The following is a 24,176-nucleotide window of genomic DNA, read 5'->3' as shown; positions in this document are numbered from 1 at the left end:
AGTCAAATTACTTTGTTTTTGTTTCTTCTTTATTTTCAATGACTTGAGGTCAAATGTATCAAAAATAACCAGCAGAAATAACAAAAGGCAATTTTTTCTAACTTTGACAGCTCGTTTGACAGCTGTCAAACTCTTTATGTCTCCTCAGCAGGCTCTCTCGCGGATTGCTCCCGGATCCCGGGGGGTTGCACATCAGCTCCTAAAAATCGATTCTTATCCTCCAGCAAAATACTTATAATGCCAAATCGTGAAATTAATAACTTTTGTCTCGCAAAGAGAAAAGTGGTCTCTCGACCTTAGTTATCCAACTCTTGCTTTAAACTGTCTACAGGACGGGGGGGCGGACTTCCTTTTAACACCTCCCCCGATCGTGCCGAATTTAAAAAAAGGGGGATTTTTAAGTCCAATTTCCGTACTACTCACGGGTTGTTACTTTTGCAGTCCAAATGTTCAAGGAAAGAAGTCAGCGCTCTCCAGCCATGGCTTGCGGCTTCACTCCGTAGAAGAAGCGGTCTACTCTCAGCACCACGCCACTCTCCGTCCCCCGCTCCGAAGCCTTTAAAAAGGCTTCTTTGCAAGTCGGAGGGGGCGCAAATGGTGCCCGCCGAGTCACCAAGTCCACAGGCTTCAGCGCCTGTGGTTTCTGAGGATCCCCGCGTCGCCGCCGCGGCAGGACCCGTCTTCCACGGAGCCGATTCCCTCCGGAGCTCGGAGGGAATCTGCCATTAACCTTTTCGCGCTAACCCGGAAGTCCCCAACCCACTGTTTCTCAAGGGGGCTGATGGTCCACACTGTAGGGCAGGAGAGGATGGCAAGTGAGGCAGGAAGATTCAAGGACAATCAAAGAAACAATTAAACACTTCAGTGTAGTATCATATTGTATAAGGGGAGCAGGTGGCGCTGTGGTCTAAACCACTGAACCTTGGGCTTGCCAATCAGAAGGTCGGCGGTTTGAATCCCTGCGACGGGGTGAGCTCCCGTTGCTCGGTCCCTGCTCCTGCCAACCTAGCAGTTCGAAAGCACACCAAAAAGTGCAAGTAGATAAATAGGTACCACTCCGGCGGGAAGGGAAACAGTGTTTTTGTGAGCTGTGGCGTTGAAACAGAAGTGGTTTAATCCTGCTGGCCACATGATCTAGAAAGCTGTCTGTGGACAAACGCCTGCTTCCTTGGCTGAAGCGAGATGAGTGCCACAACCTCATAGTCGCCTGACTGGATTTAACCGTCCAGGGGTCCTTTACTTTTACCTGGTGCAGTACAGTATAGTATCAATTTTTTTTAAAATTTGCAGAATATGGATAGATACATTTTCAAAATGAGACCTTAGGGCAGCAAGGGATATTGAGGACAATCGTAGCTGTGATCTAAAATCACTGTTCAGAGTGCTGGAGAAGACTCATTTAATTCAATACCAATAGCAGGCCCAATGAAACCTCCAAAAGAGAAAGTTTGTTTATAGGTGGATAGCTATACGAGTCTCAGTTTCACATGGACAGGAAATGAAAATGTTCCTCAGCCTATGGGCTTGATCTGCGGTGAGAACCTTTCTAATTCCAATATGGCCCCAAAACAATATGAAAAGACACCTGTTGTCAAAACATGGACATCTGGCAAACAAGAATGTTCAGTATTTTAAAAGGCTTTTGGTACAGCAGAAATGCCAACAATCATATTTCAAAAAATGTGTAGAAATCTCAGATAAGATGCAGATTGTATCTTACCAAGTGGCTGAATTGACTACTCAACAGAAAAAATTGGGCAAAATAACTGAAGAATTTATTGATGATGCTGAGCTGCATTGTTTTATACTTTCTGGTTTGTCCTGTGATCATATTTTAAAGTAGTTCTGTTATGTTATAAATCAAGCACTGCTAGGAGTTCTTTCCTTTTGTTTTCCAATGTATTTGTTATCAATAAAAAGTTCTGTGTGGTGCAAGTAATCCCCCCCCAAAAGTGTAGCCCAGAGAAAAAAGTTTGAGAACCACAATTCTAACCATTGCACCACATAGACATCTGGATCTGCTGTGGTGAGGAAAGCTTTGCCTCCTCCATTTCTGCCTGCGGTGAAGTTGATAAAGGTCCAGAAATCCCACCAGGGAAAGCCTCTAAAAGAAGCCAATGCTGAGGGAGGCATTATCTGCACCCGTCTTCCCAAGGCTGTGCGAAGGGTGGATGTCATGGCCATGAATCAATTAAAGCCTCTTCTGACACATGAAGCTGCGCAGGAGCTCCTGGGCCTGTTTTACAGGTTTGTTTGGAGCGGAAACAATATGAACTTGTCGCTATTGTAACTAGGACAAGGCAGATTCGTGCTTTGTGAGACTCTGGGTTCTTCCACGTACGGAACTGTCTTGGAAGGGAGAACAGGAAGAAGCAGCAGGGGAAACGATGGTGGAACAAGATCTGTGGCTAGAATGTGCCTCGACTCAAGAGAAATGTAAGTTGTCTTTAGAAAAGTCAGGAGGGCAACAGCCTCATTCAGAAGATGGGGAAGTCCAGGAAGTGGGAAGCCGGGAAGTCAGCATTAATGACAAGCTTCTGGGCATCTAATGGGATTATTGCATTTGAAATGAAAAGGTGAAAGGCACTGATGCGAATCATGGGGAAAAGTTGTTATAAAAAAACCCAGTTGCTGGAGCAGGGGCAGATAAGGAAAATTAGTTTCTGGCACATTGAAATGGAGGGGAAAGATGTTTGGAAGTGCCTTTTGATACACTAGGTTGTTTGCTACAGAAGTAGGTTCTTTTTTCAGTAATAGCTGAGATTCAGAGCACTGTGTGTGTGTGTGTGTGTGTGTGTGTGTGTGTGTGAGAGAGAGAGAGAGAGAGAGAGAGAGAGAGAGAGAGAGAGAGAGAGAGAAGTTACAGAAAACCTTTCCACACGTTATTTTATTATATACTTTAAATATTTACAGCCTACCTTTCTGCTAAGTTAAATACTTGATTGTGACCTGCATCCTGAACTCTTTGATCTGTCCTTTACATATGTTTGTAAACACACTTTTTGGCACATTTTAAGATGTGTACTTAAAACACCTTGCAATCTATATATTGGCCCTGAGCTTCCAGAGAGAGCATCAATAGTAGGCCTTTTTACGCATGAGTCTAACGCACCCTTCCCCAACCTGGTGCTCTCCATATTCCTTGTACTACATCATCATCATCATCATCATCATCATCATCATCATCATTACCCCACATTATTATTTCCCCAGCCACTCTGAGCGGCTTACAGCAAAATATTAAAATACAATAATCTACCGTATTTTTCGCCCTATAAGACGCACTTTTCCCCCTCCAAAAATGAAGGGGAAATGTGTGTGCGTCTTATGGGGCGAATGCAGGCTTTCGCTGAAGCCTGGAGAGCGAGGGGGGTCGGTACGCACCGACCCCTCTCGCTCTCCAGGCTTCAGGAAGCTATCCACTAGCTGTGGGAGACCCAGCTCTCCCAGGGCTAGCGGAGAGCTTGCCTGCACCCAGAAGCTTGGGGCGCGCTGAGCTCCGCACGCCCCAAGCCTCGGGATTAGCGCAGCTGTCCGCTAGCCCTGGGAGAGCCGCGCGGCTCTTCCGGGGCTAGCAGACTGCTTGCCAGCACCCAGAAGCTTGGGGCGCGCTGAGCTCCGCACGCCCCAAGCTTCAGGATTAGCGCAGCTGTCCGCTAGCCCTGGGAGAGGCACCCGGCTCTCCCATGGCTAGCGGAGACCTTGCCGGCACCCAGAAGCTTGGGGCGTGCTGAGCTCCGCACGCCCCAAGCTTCGGGATTAGCGCAGCGCACCTGGGGGGGAAATAAAAAAAAATTCCTTTATTCCCCCCCCCCCAAAAAAAACTAGGTGCGTCTTATGGGCCGGTGCGTCTTATGGGGCGAAAAATACGGTATCAAATATTAAAAGCTTCCCTAAACAGGGTTGCCTTCAGATGCCTTCTAAAAGTCAAATAGTTGTTTATTTCCTTGACATCTGATGGGAGGGCATTTGACAGGACAGGCACCACTACCGAGAAGGCCCTCTGCCTGGTTCCCTGTAACCTCACTTCTCGCAGGGAAGGAACTGCCAGAAGGCCCTTGGAGCTGGACCTCAATGTCCGGGCAGAACGATGGGGGTGGAGATGCTCCTTCAGGTATACTGGGCCAAGGCCATTTAGGCAGTGGCGGAGCTTCATTCTCCGGCACCGGGGAGCGGAGAGCAGGTGGGGGTGTGGCACCCAGCGTGTGCGGGGGCACCCAGCTACGATGGCACCCCACCGGGATTGCACTGCCAGGGGTGGTGCACTCTCTGGGCACTCCTCTTCCTCCACCAGTACATTTAGGGCTTTCAAGGTCAGCACCAAGACTTTGAATTGTGCTTGGAAACGTATTGGGAGCCAATGTAGGTCTTTCAGGACCGTGTAATATGGTCTCGGTGGCCACATACAATTCTCATCAGCCACAGCCAGCAAGGCTGGCTTGTCTAAAAGCTCGGCTACACATTGCATAGCCAAGTGTGTAAGAAAACCCTGACTGGCCTCTTCTTCCTCACAGAAGAGGAAAGGCCCTTCCACTTGTGGGATTGTATGAGAACCCCATTCCTGGAGGAGGCAACATTCCACTTTCGATCATATGATGAGAACAGTAAATATGCTTAGCTGTGTAATAATCTAGAATTTAAAATAACATACCAGTTAATGCAGTAGAAACTGCCATATTCTTTCATTTTGTTTCAATTTCTGTTCCACTTCTTCACTCAGCATTGACAATGACAGAGACAATAAAAGCAGAAAATTATTAGTATGTAAATGAAATAGGAGCTGAAATGAACTTCTGTGCTGTTGTATCACAGGCATACACAGCAGTGACTGAAAACACTGAGCATGACGTTTGCCTGGCAGGATCAGAGCAGAGAAGTGTCCCCAACAGCAGCCAGGCAGAAGCAGTGGGTGCTCACAAGCACCATCTTGTCCCCAGCAGCTGCTGTTTAGAAGCACCTGCTGCCTCTGGACACGGAGGCTCTCCTAAGGTGTCTCATGGCTACGAGCTGCTGGTTTTTTTTCTGCCCTCCATGAATTTGTCCAAACTTCTTCTTTTTAAGCTACCTGAAGTCCTGGTCATCACAATGAAGCCTTGCACAGATGCCTCACCAATTCAGAGGGTGGAGGCTCCTTAAGGCAGGGATGGAGCTATGCTCCTCCAGATGTTGTTCAACTCCGATCAGCCTCAGCCAGCATGGCCAGAGGTCAGCGATGGTGAGCACTGGAGTCCAACAACATCTGGAAGACCACAGTTCCCCTGCCCCGCCTTAAGAGGTGCGTTTCCTGAAATGCTTAGCAAGTTGCACCTATTTATTTGTGCATTTTTACAACTGCTGTACATACATCATACATTGTCCATCAGTTATCCATTTCCTAAGTACTTCCCATTCCACCTCTCCAGGGCATTCTATGCAAACCCTGAACAGCTGCATATCCCGATCTTCCACACATTTTGGTCTCAAGTCTTTCTTTATTTGAGATTATCTGGAGATTTGATTGAATATTATACCCTCTAAAATATTCTCCCAAGCACTTCCACTCTTTTTTAAACTGTGTCTCATTTTTATTTCTTATTTTCGCGGTCATAGATGCTAATTCTGTACATTCTATCAATTTATTCTGCCAGATATCTTTCATAGGTTATTCATTTTCTTTCCATTTTTTTGCGTAGACAACTCTAGCAGCAGCAGTCACATATAAATATAGGTTGAGAGCCTTCTTTGGTAAATCATTTCTTATTATCCCTAGTAGGAAGGCCTCGGGTCTTTTAGGAAATGTAGGTTATGTATAGATAATTTCCCAGAATTTTCTAGTGTATTTACACAACCACAACACGTGTATCAAGGTTGCAAGTTGTGCCTTAGCATTGCATGTTTGCACACCTTGCAGTGAAGAGCACACCCACACATAGCCTCTCCAGGTGACAATCTCAACCAACACAAAGGTCAAAAGAGCCTGGGAAGCATTGCTCCGCTGTACATAAATTTCCCAGATTAGTCATTTTTCTGTAGTTCAGCTTTACTGGGATCAAATGTTTTCCTCAGATGAGAGAACTATAAAAAGGCTTCTGGGAGGAAATGTTCTGGTCATATCAGATTTTGGCCTTTTGGTGGGCATGAACCAGCCCACAAGGCACTTTGAAGACCCACCCATTTCCCCAAGAGTTAGGCTGGGTCTATATGCATGTTGCACTGTGAGCTGTGAGTTTCTTCTATTCAAACACAAAACATAAACAAAACCTCCCTGCAACTAGAAAACCAACAGACCAGGTATCGGGTTGAACTTGAACCAGATGATGCCCTAAGCCAGGCTGGAGAATTCCCAGGTCCTGGGGCCCAGACACCTGGCCCCTCAACTCTCCCCAGGCCACACACCTCCCTGGCCCTCCAGCACATCCCCACAGTTTTTGCCTGGATGTTCTGTGTCCTTATTTCTCATCCTTATTCCTTTGCTTGCCTGGATGGAGGATAGAGAGGACTGTGAGTGTGCACAGAGACCAGCCAGTTGTATAAAGGTAAAAATTATAGTCATTGCTCCACCCCTAAAGGTTGCCCAAAAGGGAACGTAGTCCCAGGCTGAAAAAAAGATCCCCACCTGTTTCTTCATATTGTCCTAAAGGTAAAGGTACACCTGCCCGTACGGGCCAGTCGTGTCCGACTCTAGGGTTGTGCACCCATCTCACTTAAGAGGCCGGGGGCCAGCGCTGTCCGGAGACACTTCCGGGTCACGTGGCCAGCGTGACGAAGCTGCTCTGGCGAGCCAGCACCAGCGCAGCACATGGAAACGCCGTTTACCTTCCTGCTATAAAGCGGTACCTATTTATCTACTTGCACTTAGGGGTGCTTTCGAACTGCTAGGTGGGCAGGAGCTGGGACCGAAAGACGGGAGCTCATCCCGTCGCGGGGATTCGAACCACCGACCATACGATCGGCAAGTCCTAGGCGCTGAGGTTTTACCCACAGCGCCACCTGCGTCCCTCTCCGTATTGTCCTAAGCTGCTCTTATTTCCAGGTAGGAGTGGGAAGTGTTTTGTTGTTTGTTTGTTTGTTTGTTTGGCTTTATCTAAATGTGGGGAAGAAGTTAGGAATGGATTTCTCAGCCCACAGTCAGCCTAGTCTAATACATTTTGCTGCCTGAGGCAGCAAAGAACAAGAAGACAGTGTCCTCCTCTCTCCTTCTATGTACAAAAGCTCACTGAACTGAGAGCTGTGCCTAAGAAGAGCTTGCTGCATCAGGCCAGTAGCCCATCGAGCCTGACAACCTGCTCTCCTCATGGCCTGCCAGATGCCTGGGAGAAGCCTGCCACTCCCTCCAATCTTGTCACTGGAGCAGGGCACTTGAGGGCAGCTGGCTAAGGGAAGAGATGCTGGGCTGGCGCATACACCTCTGTGTGTTCTGCAACAGCACTTGACTCCCTACCCCTCCACACCTTGGGCACAGTCTACTGTCCCATCACAGCAGTCTACATTTATTACAACACTGCAATACGCTCCAACCGCTGAGACACACTTCTGCTTCTAGATAGAAGAGATACACATGGCAAGAGAAAGAATTTCCCACTTCACAACAGCAAGGCTGCAAAACAGGGTCTTCTGGTCTTCCTTTTCGCACCTCCCTCCTGCTCAGTTTGCACAACAGCCTTCCTTAGGAGATAAGCATGTCTTGAGATAGCATGCAGGAGACTAAATCTTGTCAAGGATGCCTGTGGTTACAGCTTGTGCAGATCTTATATTCCACCCAGCCCCTGCCTTGCTCACAAACACGTATCTGGGACTTGAATTCATTAATAACTTTGTTGTTTCAATTCTTCCTGTCACAACCTCATTATTCTGGAAGAGTGATAGTATGCACAGAAACCTGCCGTCTCCAGTTCCCTCCCTCCCTCCCCTTCTCTCTGTGTGTGGCATTTCACCAACACAAAGACTCATGCACCTGCCATAGGCAGGTGAATGCTTGACACTAAGATCAGACTGGAAGCCAGCAACAGATAATTTTTGGATAATGACATTTACGTGCTTGTGGAGTTTGCAGGAAAAACAGGAGTGTATCAGCTCCTGCCAAGTTCAGTAGAGCCATATTCAGTCACTTCAGATATTGATCTTGGCACCTCTGGGTAAGCAGCATTCAGAGGGAGTGAGTCACTCATTTGGATCACTGAGGGCAGAAGCAGTCTCAGCATGCACAGCTCCACCTTTGGGCACTTTAGCATGGTCTATTTATTGTCATTTTAAATTGACTGTGATGCTAGAGGCACAGGAACTATTATGCATAAACAAAAGGCCTTTATTAAATATTGTCTATTAAATTGCATTTTCACTGCTTGCCTTATTCTGCATATAGGTTGCAGTAGCACTTTGATTAAGCAACATTGAAATCCTTTCATTTGTTACCTAACTGTTTAGTAGTTGATAAAATCCATTAACTGGACCATTTCTGAAGCCTTGTTTGAGCACAAGGAAGCCAGCAAGAAATATTGTGGGGGAAATGAATGTGCTTCCAATATTAATAGGTTCTATTTCTAGTAAGCCTGACTCGCTGTCTTTTTTACAGCCACATAAGGAGGACTAGAGGCTTTATAGGCTGATGTGACGCCTAGTACTGTTCTTTCCTAGGCAGTGACTCATCCCTTTGCCTGCACTAATATTGAAAGCAAAGCAACTTTCTGTGGGCTAACCATTGCCATGAGCAAGAGAGGCAGCAGATGGATCACCCTGAGCTTGTCTGTAGCAGTGAAGGTTGCAAAATCAAGCCTGTAACTTCAGCCCCAGTAATCTCAATTAGGGAAAAATTAGGACACACTCCCATACTTCAGGTCTTCTGGCTGAGGGGCTCTAGGATCTAGAGGCTGGTGGAGCTTGAGCTTGAGTTATTGCCCCTGCATGATATAGATGCCAGAGCAATTCCCCTCACATGCCAGCAGAACCTTCAGGTGGCAGAGCCCTCATGGCTGTGAAGCATGTTCTTGTTATAAGAAAGAAAACTGCTCCTTTTCCCTTATGGGGTATCCAAGAGCCCATATAGAGTCCTTTTGTAGGTTCTCTGTTGGTAGGACAAAATAACAGAGACCAACCAGAGAATATTGAGAAGCAAAGCAGCTAGTAAGCCTGATCTTTATTAAAGCTGTTGCAACAGGGTGCTCCCCCCCACACACAGGAGGGGGGGAGGGACCCCGAGCCATGTGCACAAGCCCTTATTTTAAATTGCCCGCCCTGGAGTCCAAGACCACCCCCTAGATACATCATACCTACATCACAGAAGGGGTGTAGCCCAAGACGACCCCTTTAATACATCAGAGAAGGGGCGGACTACAACAGAAATCTGAGTGAGTTGTTTTTTCTCCTGTCTGCTAGGTTACTTGGTTAGATTACCTGGGCATCCTGGCCACTCTTGTTATGATAACTACTCAATTCCTGAATCCAGGTCACAGGTCACAGGCTCACATCCTATTCATATCTTAAATGTGCCCTTAAGACAGAATTTGTGAAAGAGACAATGGGGAGATTTCCCATTTTCCTTCGACCTTGCAGAGAAATATTTGAGGTCATTTTGGGAGAGAAAATGGCTTCAGGACTTTTCTGTGGGTTTCAGACATGTGGTTTACATATTTGTATGTGTTTGCTTGGTACATTTATGAACAACTATTATATATATATATATAAGACCTTAAAATTCTTATAACATTCTGTTTCACTGCCTGAAGCAAAACGGGACGGTGCCGCCGCCCGCCCACCAAAGCCTCGCTCACTGGGATCATGCTGCTGTCCAGCGAGATCTCATGGCACTCTTGCAAGATCTCAATGGAAGCCACCGCCACTTCTCCAGTGGCAACAGCAGGGGGAGCAGGGCTTGTGCTGCACAGCAACCCTGCGAGATTTGGCTGCCTGAGGCAGCTGTCTTAGTTTGCCTCAGGGTGGGCCAGCCCTGCTGTGAAGATATGCCAGAGGAGCAGACAAAAAGGGCTGGGAACGTGAGTGGGACAGGGATGACAGCACACTCCTGGGCAAAATGCTGGACTAGGTGGACTTGGGTCAGATCCAATGCTGTTAAGTCTTGTTTTCTCATTCATGTGGTCTTAAAATGTTTTTTCAGCATCTGTAGGAATTTAGAAATAAGTGCATGCACTGTAGTGGAATTAGTTTCTGCTTAAACAGAGAGCCCACCACATTCCCAAACCATTTATTTGATACCTTTGAAGGTTTATTCTAATGTTTAGCTAGACTTTGCTTCTTTGAAGTTTCCACCCTCTAGTTAAAGTCCTGCCCTCTGGAACAACAGAGAGCAAGTTGGCTCTATCTTCATCCTGACAGCCCGTCAGATATTGGAAGAAGAATGCACACCTGTCTCTTCAGACTAAGCACACCCAGCTCTTTCAATCCTCAGAGGATTTGGTTTCCAGATCCATCACCAGCCTGGCACCTAAAAGATGAGTGACCGTCAGGTGAGCTTCTGATGAAATGACTGCTGCTGAGGAAGAGAGAGAGCTGAAGCACCTGGTATCTCAGCAGAACCAACTTTCTTTCACTCCTTTGGCTGCAGCCTGATGGAATGACATTTTTAAAAAATTGCAAATATGCAAGTTGAGCAAGGGCAGAGGGAAGCAGCTTGAGCAAATCCACTGTCCTGCGTCAGAGAGGCAGGCCAGAGCCTTCACATTGTTTCCCAGGTCTCAAAACTAGCACTCATTCTTGGTCTGCCTCTTCCAAAAAAACCCCAATTCTATTATATATTCATATGCACCCACCTTCAGCTGGTGGAGAGGAGTCATTTCCACCAAAATGCCTCCACAGGTGTCTCCAGCTATTTAGGGTTTTTTAAGCCATTTTGGCTCACTTACCTGTAATTCTCCTAACAACAACTGTTGGTTGGCATGCCTGACTTTTAAGAAGGTCCCTTAACCCTCATTTGATCTGATCCCAGACTTCCTGCAATCAGATATAATTCTACAACCATCTACAATCTATCAGAGAATGATTTAGGCTGTAATCCAGTCCACACTTACCTTGAAGTAAGCCCCATTGAATTCAATGGGACTTCCTTCTGAGTACACATGGTTAGGATCCTGCTATTATTTTAACCTCCCAGCTCATCCCAAGAGCAAACTGGAATTTCAGCCAGGCCACCAGTTGAGTCCTCCAATGGGCTGTTCTGGCTGCCGATCTGTTAAATGCATTTTGCAATTAACATTAAGCCAAGGCACACATAGGTTTGTTCCTTCAATACTGTAGGGTCTGGACAGGATTTAGAAACACTGGGCATAAGCTTCGTTGTGATAGCAACATTTTCTACATATTTTACTGTAGAATATTTTTGCTATAGAGAAATATTCTTAAAATCAATGTACTGTATTACAGCCACAGATAGTCAAATGGCTCTTTCAGACTAATAATTTCATTGCTTCTTTTTATTAGCAAGACGTTTTATTCATATTTATTCATATCACTTTGATGAAATGCACATGCATATCTTGAAGTATGACATTTTGGTCTCTGAATGGGAAAAAGCTCTTGTTGACTGAGCTGATAAATTCAAATTCAAATATCTCAAGGGCTGTCACATGGAAGACAGAGCAACCTTGATTTCTCCTGCTTCAGAGGGCAGAACCAGGACCAATGGCTTCAAGTTATAAGAAAGGAGATTCTGACTAAACATCAGGAAGAACTTTTGGACTGTGAGTAAGAGCCCTTTGACAATGGAACAGACTCCCTTGAGAGGTTGCAGACGCTCCTTCCTTGGAGGTTGGATGGCCATCTGTCATGGCTGCTTTAGTTGAGGTTCCTACATTGCAGGGGGTTGGACTGGATGACCCTCGGGGTCCCTTCCAATTCTACAGTTCTAGGATTCTATGAATCCAAAATGGTTCAAATGGGTTTAAAAGCCTGTGTTAAAGTAATCATTTTCTACTACAGTGGTACCTCGGGTTACAGACGCTTCAGGTTACAGACTCTGCTAACCCAGAAATAGTACCTCAGGTTAAGAATTTTGCTTCAGGATGAGAACAGAAATCGTGCTCTGGTGGTGCGGCAGCAGTGGGAGGCCCCATTAGCTAAAGTGGTGCTTCAGGTTAAGAACAGTTCCAGGTTAAGAATGAATTAAGCTCTTAACCCGAGGTACCACTGTGTGTTTTGCTTGAGATAGTAACTATTTAAAGGCATTTTCTTTCATCTTGGTTGTGCTATAAAGTCCTGTTTAGATTCAAACCACACCTGCAAATGTACATTTCCCCTCTGCAGATGGCATCAGTGAGTCCTGCTTGCAAGGGAGCAGTTGGGAGCTCACACATATGACATCAGATATGAAGCAGGTGTGTGGTTGGGGCCAAATTAGGCCCATAAGGTCCACACCCCGCATTTGGGAGGAGGCAGCAAGTAAATAATTTACATTTTTTTGCATTCTCACAGTTCTTTGCATAGTAAGTTATATCCTAAATCTCTTGCCCAGTGTATCATCACAGATTTTACCTGTTCTTCTTCTTTCTCCCATTCTTATAACAATTTGTACGTGTGGGGAAATACTTTAACGGTATTTTCTAGTAGGTCTCTTTCAAACTGTGAGATTTGATTTGAGAAATCATAAATCATTCCTTTTATCCATTTTTAAAGTTTTGTTAAGTTGATGATATTGTAACCAATCAGTTACTTTTTGATCTAACTCTGGTTTCTCTTCAGATCATATAAATCTTTTGCCTTTAACTGAACCATAGCTTTTTGTTTACTTTCACAGACTAAACTACAGCCATGTTGGCTGGTGGCAACTATTTACTGCTTACATCTGTTACCATATAGCCGTGTGTGTGTGTGTGTGTGTGTGTGTGTGTGTGTGTGTGTGTGTGTGTATATATATATATATATATAAAATTACATGCATACACTGATGGAACGCATGAGGGAATTTTTAACCTAGAGTCAGCATGCACAAAACTAGTATTTCCAGAAAAGGGAATGAGCAACAAGACAAGACAAAGTTCAAAGCACTTGTATATGCAGGGTTTTGTGTTTTTTAAAAACAAAAATAGAGCAGGCAGCACTCAGATTGAATTAACTATTATTCGGTTATATCTTTAGAGGGGAGAGGAGATGGGGAAGAGCAAGCAAGATGGAGATAGGTGTGATATGAGAAGGCAGAAGCGAGGGGGTGACTAATAAAGAGATAGGAGCATATTAGAAGATAGGAAGACATATAAGATTAGTGAAAAGCTGAGAAAATATAAATAGCACCTTGTTTGTAGCCAACACATCAAAAGTCTTGGAGAATTAGAGTGGCCAGGAAGGAAACAGAATTAGAGTGTGAAGGGTGAATGTTACTTCTTCCAAGTGGGTAGGTAGGGAGTCTTCTTCAGGGGGTCTACTCTACTATGAACCAGGAGACCAATTTTTGCACCAGTGCACTGGGCTCACAGGGTGTTGTTCACTATGATTTGTGATGGCTAGGACATCATAGCCATAGCAGTTTATTACCTAGGAACATCCAGGAGAAAGGCCGTGATGGAGAAATGCAGGCACAGTTAACCTCTTTGATTCTTCCCAACCAAATCTAGTTGGGATTATTCTTAAAGGCTTGGTCTTTCAAGCAACGGCTTCACTAACAAAGGAAGGGAAGGGCATCTACATAAATAGAAGTGCAGTGGGGTTTGATTAGACTGGAGACGGACTGGTGTTTACTCAAAGTGAAATGAGCCACTTTGGAGAGATCTCCAAAGATCTCCACAGCAGGCAATCTTCCAACCATTGAACTTCACCCACAAAGGCACACTCCTCCATTGTCTCCCGAGACAGGCGAATGCAAACCAACCAATCTATGTGTAATTTCTGAGTCTGCAGTTGATTTAAACATTAGCAGCTTCACACCAGCTATCTAGGCCAGCATCCTATTCTCACAGTAGCCAACCAATTTCTTTTAAAAATAAATATATATTTTTGCATTTTCTATTTTACATAAACAAATGAATTAAATACATAAACGTATAATCCCTTCTGACTTCCCTCCCCACCACCGTAGATCTTAATGGAATGATTTCCCCCTCGGCCTCTCTATCATAACTCTATTTTTATAAATCCTTTGTCAATCCATAGTTCAAATTTTTACTACAAGTTTTCTGTCAATCCTACCAATGTATGTAGTTGTTTACAATAGCTTTTCAAATAAATTATAAACTTTCCCCATTCTTTATTAAAGACCTCCTCTTCCTGGTTTGTAATTCTTCCTGTAAGTTTTGCCATTTTGGCATAGTTCATCAGTTTTGTCTGCCACTCTTCTTTGGTCGGAGTTGTACCATCTTTCCATTTCTGGGCTAAGCACAGCTGTGGTCACATACATAAATAGTTTTGTCTGGTCCTTCGGGGTCAGTAGCCAACCAGATTTCTAAGGGAAGCCTGAAAGCAGGTCTCTTTTCTGTGGTTTCCAGCAACTGATACTCAGAAGCATTACTGCCTCTGCATCTGTCATTTGTCAGGGTACATATTCCTTGAAAAGCTGATGGTGTGGCTATTCCTTTTGACACACTTGTATACCTAGACTGGAACATATGTTTTTGCTCCAGTCTAACCAGTCTGCGGGGTGGGGAGTATGAACACTGCTGATCTTTAGACAGGCATATAAAATCCATTTATGTAGACTATGGATTGTAGAACTCAGGCAACTGCCTAAAACTGTCTGTTGCAAATCGCCAGAGTCCCAGAGTCCCTTGATGGGAAGGAAATGCCTCTTTCTTGCTTCAGTCAGGCTTGTAAATCAGTGCAGGCAGAAATGGATTCACTCCTTGCTGTTTGTAGCCATGGTAGATGTGGCCACTTTGCTATTAGAAATGAATCAGCTAGATGCTGGACATCAAGTGCTGGTTGAATAGAAAATATTTCTCTGCACCTAACATATGATGGTTGATGGTAGCACTTAAATTGGCTAGCTATGTTTTCAGACTCTTTACCCTTACTGGAAATGATGAAATGCTGATGATGCAATGTATCTCCAGTGGACCCAGCAGCTTTGTTCTTTGCAGGCCCAGAGAACCTACAAAAGGGGAAATACAGGAAGCTCTTAAGGAAATTAAGTGGGAAAGAGTTTCTCATGCTGGCATCGCATGAATGACGTTTCTCCACTCCTTAAAGGGACTTGGGGGCTGGAACCTGAAACTCATTGACCATCCAAGTACGCTACTTGGAAGGTTTCTATTTATTTTAATAAAGAATTCTGATACCTTGGCAGGAGTACTGTGAGAACCCTAGTTTAGGGGGCAGAGCACGGGGTGCCTGCTTGCTATAGCCCTTTTGGTATTAAAGAATCCCAACAAATGCTCTTCAAATACACCACATTCTTGCAATTTAAACAGAATGGGTTGTAAGAGTGAACCAGTGCACCTTGCTAAATTTTATGCACACTCAGTTCTGAAATGGCACACTTGATTATTGGATGCAGAGGGTAGTTAATGCTGGAGCTATACATGGGCCATAGCTGCAATTAAGATGATTTAGGCCTCTCTTCTGAAGCTGTGAAGTTGCTGACTTGACAGATTACTGGAGTTGGCAGTGTTCTCCTTTTAAATGGAGGCATTTTCAGCTAATGCCACCTCTGGTGAGTCAGGCCCTTGGTGAGTGGTTTTATCAATTTCCATGCTGAGCTACAGAGCCCTGTGTTTGCAAGGAAGTAAATCTTTGGTAAAGAGTCCAGCAGAAAATGAAACCCGTGTTTGCAGAATAGGGGGTGTGGCATTTTGGCAAATTGTTAACTACAGAATTGACTTTGGGCAATTTCCTAGTTACAGAAGGCAAGCAGGAAGGCAAGCATGATTATCATTTGCTATCAGAGACTGAGCCCTAGACTACATGGGAAATAAAGCAGCACAAAGGACTCTCCACATCTGACCCATGAAAATAGGGGCAAACTTATACGCAGGATTGCTGCCCTCTTCCCACAATGACATGGTTTTTTTATAATTTTTTTATTGGTTTTACAAAATTTTTATAAACAATACAAACAAATAAAAATACAAACAAACATGTATAATTTCATAGCCTTTTTTTTTCATATCCCTCACTTCTCGGACTCCCCCAAACCTCCCCTTTCTACATCCCAATTTCCAAAATTATTTCAGCAAATCCTAAATAATTTTATCAAATATATTTCTTCTTATTCTTTTCTTTAACTTAATCTTTTGTCGCTGTAATCTCCTTTTCTTTCTCAAAACCTCGACATTTTAGCATTCATCAATTTTATAATAGTTCTTAAGATAAATTTTAAATTTCTTCCAATCTTCTTCCGCCGTCTCTTTCCCCTGATCACGGATTCTGCCAGGCATCTCGGCTAGTATCATGTAGTCCATCACTTTCATCTGCCATTCTTCCAGGGTGGGTAGGTCTTGTGTCTTCCAATACTTTGCGATGAGTATTCTTGCTGCTGTTGTAGCATACATAAAGAAAGTTCTGTCTTTCTTTAAGACCAATTGGCCGACAATGCCCAAGAGAAAGGCCTCTGGTTTCTTAGGGAAAGTACATTTAAGTACCTTTTTCATTTCATTATATATCATCTCCCAGAAAGCCTTAATCTTTGGGCACGTCCACCAAAGGTGATAAAAAGTACCTTCAGTTTCTTTACATTTCCAACACTTATTATCAGGCAAATGGTAGATTTTTGCTAGCTTGACTGGGGTCATGTACCACCTATAGATCATTTTCATAATATTTTCCTTTAGGGCATTACATGCCGTAAATTTTATCCCGGTGTTCCACAACCATTCCCAGTCAGCAAACATAATGTTATGACCAATGTCCTGTGCCCACTTAATCATAGCTGATTTAACTGTTTCATCTTATGTATTCCATTTCAGCAGCAAATTATACATTCTTGACGAATTCTTAGTATTGGGTTCTAACAGTTCAGTTTCTAATTTTGATTTCTCCACCTGGAAGCCAATTTTCCTGTCTTGTTTATAAACCTCCATTATTTGATAATAATGGAGCCAGTCTCGTACTTTGGTTTTCAATTTCTCGTGACTCTGTAACTTCAACTTATCTCCCTCTTGTTCCAAAATTTCCCAATACTTTGGCCATTCGGCTTCCATATTGAGTTTTTTCAACGCTTTAGCCTCCAAAGGTGACAACCATCTAGGGGTTTTGTTTTCCAACAGATCTTTGTATCTTATCCAGACATTATATAGTGCTTTTCTAACAATATGATTTTTGAAGGCCCTATGCACCTTAACTTTGTCATACCATAGATATGCATGCCAACCAAATGCATTGTTAAAACCTTCTAAATCCAAGATATCTGTATTCTCGAGGAGCATCCACTCTTTCAACCAGCAAAACGCTGCTGATTCATAGTACAGTTTTAAGTCCGGCAGGGCAAATCCCCCTCTTTCCTTTGCATCCGTTAATATTTTAAATTTTATTCTGGGCTTTTTGCCCTGCCAGACAAATTTCGAAATGTCCTTCTGCCACCTCTTGAAACAGTCCATCTTGTCAAGAATTTGCAATGTTTGAAACAAAAATAACATTCTAGGCAATACATTCATCTTAATAACTGCAATTCGGCCTAACATTGACAGTTTCAAATTTGACCATATTTCTAGATCTTTTTTAACTTCTGACCAACATTTCTCATAGTTGTCTTTATACAAATTCAAATTCTTAGATGTCAAATGAACCCCTAGGTATTTCACCTTCTTAACCACTTTCAAACCTGTTTCATTCTGGAACTTCTCCTTCCCACAGTGACATGTTGCAGAAGGCTCTACTTTGCCTATTGCATGCTTAATTTATTTATACTGCAATAGCCTGTTATTTACTGTTTTAAAAGCAAAATACAATGGCAACTGTTGCTAAAGATATAGTAGAAAAACACAATAGGTATGCAGTATGCAGTAAACAATAGACAGTATGCAAATACTTCACCAGCCACAACATATGAAGTGGCAGGCTGTGCCATGCTGCTTCAAGAGTCCACACACATGCATTTATATGCCACAACACACTCAGCTGCCATTCAGACTGCGACCACAACACTACACGTACACACTTAACTGGGAGGAAATCTACAGAACTTAATGGGACTTACCTCTGCTCTGAGTAGACATGTATATGCTTGCACAATCATCTTTTAGAGAACCCAGGTAGGAAGCTGAACGCTGAAGATAACTCTTGCAAACTTTGTTAGCTAAATTTTAATAAGGCACACCCAAAGGTAAAAAGAAGGACAGTTATTTACTAGAGATAGGTACCAGGAAATAGGGGCAGCTGCAGCATATAACTTGCTTGAACTTCTGCAGTGACTGTTTCTCTTCAAATGCCTTGCTGCCTGGTGCAGAGTCTACACACAGAGCTGTGCCGCCTGTTTTTACAGGACTGGGAAGACCCCTGTCCATAGCTGTCAACCTTTCCCTTTTCTTGAGAGGAATCCTATTCGGAATAAGGGAATTTCCCTTAAAAAAAGGGAAACATTGACAGCTATGCCCCTGTCTGAAACTCTAGAGAGCCACTACCAGTCTGAGTAGGCAGTACGGAGCTAGAAGGGACCAATGGAGTCCCTCTGTACAAGGCAGCTTCCTGTTAGGAGAGAATGAATCTTTATTTGCGTCAGCCATCAGCCATAGCAATAAAACAACAATACAATATGCAAAGAATAGAAATAAAAAGTCAATTATATAAAATACATTTTAGGGTTTTGAATCAATAGTCAAATAGTGGATCTTACTCTAATTGCCCCAGCTAAAAACCTTGCAACCTTTGCTGTCTCCGGCTCATCTTGATCTGCCAAGAGAAAGGGCAGTGTGGCAGTGGCTGGGTGACCCAGAATGGACAATAAAAGAGGGGTGATAACCTCTTCCTCAAGTCTTTAGGAAGAGTGTGAGCCAGAAGGGCATGTTAGGAGAGAGAAAGTTGAGAAAGGAATAAATGCCAATTCTGCACCTTCTGTGGCTTGATTGGCATGGAGACCTTATGTGGTCTGAACTACAGCAAGATGTGAAATGGAGAGCTGAGGTCACAGCGAATGCTTAGGCAGGCTCTGCAGTGTACTGTGGGTGAAACACAACTGCTGGTAGTGGCTTTTACTCAGACTTTACAAATAGCAATGACTTGTCAGTAGGCAACCCTGAATCCTGCAGACAACGAATCTAAATCTGCAATGGCCCTTTGGCAACTGAATTTGACCCAGGAAACACATTCATCTGGCTTTTGAAGACCCCCCCCCAAATATTATCCATTTTATTTGTGAATCCCTATCATAATGCATAAAAGGGATGCGGGTGGTGCTGTAGGCTAAACCACAGAGCCTAGGACTTGCCGATCAGAAGGTCGGCGGTTTGAATCCCTGTGACGGGGTGAGCTCCCATTGCTCAGTCCCTGCTCCTGCCAACCTAGCAGTTCGAAAGCATGTCAAAGTCAAGTAGATAAATAGGTACCGCTCTGGCGGGAAGGTAAACGGCGTTTCCGTGCGCTGCTCTGGTTTGCCAGAAGCAGCTTAGTCATGCTGGCCACATGACCTGGAAGCTGTACGCCGGCTCCCTTGGCCAATAAAGTGAAATGAGCGCCGTAACCCCAGAGTTGGTCATGACTGGACCTAATGGTCAGGGGTCCCTTTACCTTTATCACAATGCATTGCTTTACTACATTTCAAATTATCATTAGCTAGCATTACTGTAGTATGATATTAGAACAGCACCAATTGCCCATTAATTGCTGGCCATATAAATCCCATACCTTTGGTCAAAAAGCCAGTATTTCAACAGGGATATTCTGATTATATTGAGTATTCTATATCACAAAGTGATTCCAACTTTCAAAAACAGTTCTAACCCATGTCCAACCCTCTAGAAATCTTGGCAAAGAGCACTCCCAACCAGCCACAACAACAGACAGAAAAAAAAAAAAACTCGGAAGGGGGGAGAGGTCTCCACTTCTCTCCTTGGCTTGGGGGTCACATAGCTCTAGACCCTCCAACTTTTCTCAGGACATTCTGGAATCAAATCAGAAACCAGGATGGCTTCTGTAAAACCAGGACTATCCCTGGAAAATAGGGGCACTTGGAGGGTCTGTTAAATGCCTCTGTTCTTCAGACTCTCTTCCTGAGAAAATAAGTTCAGGCATAGAGTCAGAGGCTAAAAATTCATACAGCATCTCTGCAGTCCCCTTTTCCACCCTTCATAACACCCTTGACCGTTTTGTCATGCTTCCCAAGATGGTCTCCTGCTGCTACTAATGTCTTTAAATTATTTTGTATTGTTGCACATAAAAGTTTTAGTGCACATGCTCCTCAAAGTTGAGGGGGGGCGGGTTGCATCCTTTATTGCCTGCTTCCTTTTTTGCCACAGTTTGTCATTCTCTTCATTTGGACAAGGCTTCCATTTTCTAAAGGAAGTCTTCTTGCCTTTAAGAGCTATCTCAATTCTGAGTGTTAAACCACACCGGAATCCTCTTCGACTTTATGATCCTGTTCCTGATCTGATGAGCTTCTTATTATTTGTATCTTTGGAGACATTTGACCCTCATTACTTTAAATTTCAGCTTCCTTTTTACTAATCTCAACATTTTGGAGATGCTTTATCTTTTGAAGTTCAATGTGTTGAACTTTCTTGGTTCAGATGTTGAATTTGATAGCACTGTGGTTTCCCTTTCAAATTGGTTCAGTTTTCCTTGTCTAGCTTCCCCCAGCTGCTACCAGTGGGGGGGGGGCTTATTTAAAAAACCTCAATGGGATATTGTGGGGGGACCCCAAGGCCCCCCCCAAATATGATAATGTGGTCCTGAGTGTGACTGTTAAAAAGGAACTTATAGTAGCCTATCACTTTAAGAAACTGCTGAGAGTGCCTTTTCCTTTGTAAGCAGCCGCCCCTCATGGGGCAGAGAGAAGCTAAAACTCTTATCGCAAGAACACAAGCAGCTATACACTCAGGTTCACAGCACTCAGTACAAAGCTCAATAGCTCTTGCAACAAAATGTGTCTGTGCGAAGGCCACGCAGGGACAGTGGATGTTGGCTGTATCAGAATTAAAGCTATGTCAGCGATACAACCGATCTGTAGGCAAGTTTGCTTATGCTAGAAGCGCAGGCACACTAAAATGAAATGTATCTAAGCGAACTCCAGCCAGCAACAGCTTGTTTTGCTTCTTTGAATGAGGTATCGGAAGGGTTTCTGTGAACGTGATTGGAGGAAATTGTAATGCTTTGTGTGAGAAACCTATAAAGAACGCGTTTGGAAGGGGTTCAGCCTTTGTGGAGCAATTCTGCTGAAACACTTTATTGCAGTAAATAAGCTTTTGTACCCTTTCTTCAACCTTACTCACGAGTAGTTAATGGTACAAGTGAGAATAGCAGATTTGTCCTGCTTCAATATGACCCAGCTTGCTGGGATCTACCAGATTCCAGTCAGTAGAAATTTTACAGGGCAATTTAGGTAAATTGAGTCCCCTGGGAATGGTAAATTTTGTCAGAGAGGAGAGTGAGATGAAGGGTTAAGGTACGGATGTGGGCAGTTGCAGCCCTCTGGGAAAGCAAGGGTCTGGTTCCCTATAATATCTGCCTGAATGTGCACTCTAGTTTTGAAATTTGTGGTAGCTTTTAACTACAGTAGCTTTAAATTGAACTAAACAGTGAATTTTCAACCAGGAATAAGGCCTACACTTGCACTTTTCTTTAAATGGTGCGCTTAGTCAAAACCAAGGGCTCACCCACACTTCCTTTTTTTTTTGCAGATAATTTTTATTGGTTTTTCATTATACATATAAACATATTCCATATAGATTATATAAGTTACATATGTCATACCCATTCCACAAATCATATATATATTACATAATTACTTTAGGCTCAACCAAGCCTCGGACTTCCCTCCACTCCTTTGGTAGGTATCAAATAAGTTCTAAAGTCACGTATTTCTTTTCCTTACTTACTTGGCAGGGGAGACACCTTGATCACCCACACTTCCTTTTGTGCCGCGTTTCCATACCCTCCAACATTCCTCAGGTGAAAATAGAGACATTTCTCACTCTCCCCAACTGACCCTCCTTAACCCCCCCATTTTTGACACCCCCCCAAGCATTTCCTATCAGTAGAAGGGTGAATGCCATCACCACTTCAGCAATGGGACACAGCAAACACACATCCTGAGAAAACTCTTTAATCACTTTTTTTTCTCCCTTTGGTACATTTACAGAAATAAAATCACAAAGGAATAAGTAAATTTTAGAAAGGGGCTAGATTAGACATGAACGCACAAAGCATTTTTTAAAAAAGTCAATATTCCTTGCACTCCACTCAGCCCTGCTCCCCCTTCCTTCCTGCCCCCTTCCTTCCTGCTGCAATGATATCCTGTCTAATGGTTAGAGTACGGAGCAGAAAAGAGGTTCTTTTGGATCCCAGCGGATGGGGGACTTAGCAGACTGTTAGGTGAAGAAGAAATACTTTGTCGATGGACAAATGTTAGCAATAAGGCAGAATAATACTACAAAATAGGATCTAATCACTAGTATGAAATATAAAGCTCCACAATAAGCAAAGACCTACAGTAAGTGAAGACTTAACACTAAGTAACATGCAATCAGCAGAATAACTGTTAAGATAAGCAAAGTAGTTAGAATTTGCGGAACGAAACTCAGTAGTTTGCCCCTTCGGCTTCTAATGAACAGCTGGCTGACTCAGCTCCCTGATAAGGATTGACACATCCCACTGCTGCTGGGGATCTCTGAAGCGGCAAGCCAGCAATCCTATGAGATGGTTTCCTAATCAGGTCTAGAGTACTGGCACCTTCTTTGTTATGGTTCCAGTATGAGATCCCATTGGTCCGCACCAAACATAGTCATTTTATACTCTTTTAAGGCTGTAGCCAATGCCTAGATCAGCAGGTGTTCTCATGATATAATTCCATTCCATCCTTTGATGTGGTCTGGGAGTGGGTGCACGTGTGGGCTTTTTCTCTGTGGTTGGCACAGAGGAAGGTTGAGAGAGAGTTCATGATGTCATCTGTCCTTCAGGCTGAGCCAAGTACAGTTCCCTTGCTGGCCACCCTGTTCTTTTCCAGTCAACTTCCTTTCTTATCAGGCCAGCTGGCTAGACCATTGGCTGGTACCAAGTTAGATATATATACCAAAGCTGGTGCCAGGTTCTCATTATACAGCTATACAAGGATTTAAAGCCACAATTACTTCAAGATCAGGAGACACCACTTACTGGTATTGCTCAGGTGATACAGAGCCCTGTCCTTTGCCAGCCCCTCAGAGCCAGCGGCTGCAGCCTCTCTTCCTCACCCACTCTCCAGCAGCCCCTACCAGCTGCGCAAGGGAGGAGGCTGGCAGCAGCGGCCATGTAGAGGCTATGGAAAGACAAAGGGATGCTCCTTTGCTGCTGCCACTCTGGACAATTTTATGCTTAAAATTCTACAAGGCAGGCTCAAGCAGTATGTGGACCGAGAACTCCCAGAAGTGCAAGCTGGATTTAGAAGAGGCAGAGGAACCAGAGACCAAATTGCAAACATGCGCTGGATTATGAAGAAAGCTAGAGAGTTCCAGAAAGACATCTACTTCTGCTTCATTGACTATGCAAAAGCCTTTGACTGTGTCGACCACAGCAAACTATGGCAAGTTCTTAATGAAATTGGAGTGCCTGATCACCTCATCTGTGGGACAAGAAGCTACAGTTAGAACTGGATATGGAACAACTGATTGGTTCAAAATTGGGAAAGGAGTACGGCAAGGCTGTATATTGTCCCCCTGCTTATTTAACTTATATGCAGAATTCATCATGCGAAAGGCTGGGCTGGATCGCCAGAAGAAATATCAACAACCTCAGATATGCAGATGACACAACCTTGATGGCAGAAGGTGAGGAGGAATTAAAGAACCTTTTAATGAGGGTGAAAGAGGAGAGCACTCAACATCAAAAAAACGAAGATCATGGCCACTGGTCCCATCACCTCCTGGCAAATAGAAGGGGAAGAAATGGAGGCAGTGAGAGATTTTATTTTCTTGGGCTGCATGATCACTGCAGATGGTGACAGCAGTAACGAAATTAAAAGACGCCTGCTCCTTGGGAGAAAGGCGATGGCAAATCTAGACAACATCTTAAAAGGAAAATTAGAGACAGAATTACTTGAACCTAAGACGAAAGTGCTTTCAAGAATGTATAACTTGCTGCTTAAGTGGAACACCCAAGATGAGATAGTTAAATCAGCTATGATTAAATGGGCACAAGAC

The 24,176-nt window shown here is 43.8% G+C and overlaps 1 protein-coding gene across 3 annotated transcripts in view; it reads left to right on the top strand.

The window, feature by feature from the left end:
• The first annotated feature begins 2,255 nt into the window (after positions 1-2,255).
• Positions 2,256-24,176, top strand: part of PTPN3 (protein tyrosine phosphatase non-receptor type 3) — a 95,773-nt gene continuing 73,852 nt past the window's right edge. Inside the window, exon 1 of one of the 3 annotated variants that reach the window (XM_081168498.1) lies at positions 2,256-2,436. In XM_081168498.1, coding sequence (XP_081024624.1) covers positions 2,388-2,436 — 49 coding nt within the window. In that variant the 5' untranslated portion in view covers positions 2,256-2,387. The remainder of the gene's footprint in view (positions 2,437-24,176) is intronic. The other 2 variants (XM_081168497.1, XM_081168494.1) reach the window with 2 other exon arrangements.

Source organism: Podarcis bocagei (genome assembly GCF_964188305.1).
Source record: "Podarcis bocagei genome assembly, chromosome: 13".
In the NCBI taxonomy this organism is placed as follows: Eukaryota; Metazoa; Chordata; class Lepidosauria; order Squamata; family Lacertidae; genus Podarcis; species Podarcis bocagei.
This window is presented reverse-complemented; position numbering and strand designations above follow the sequence as displayed.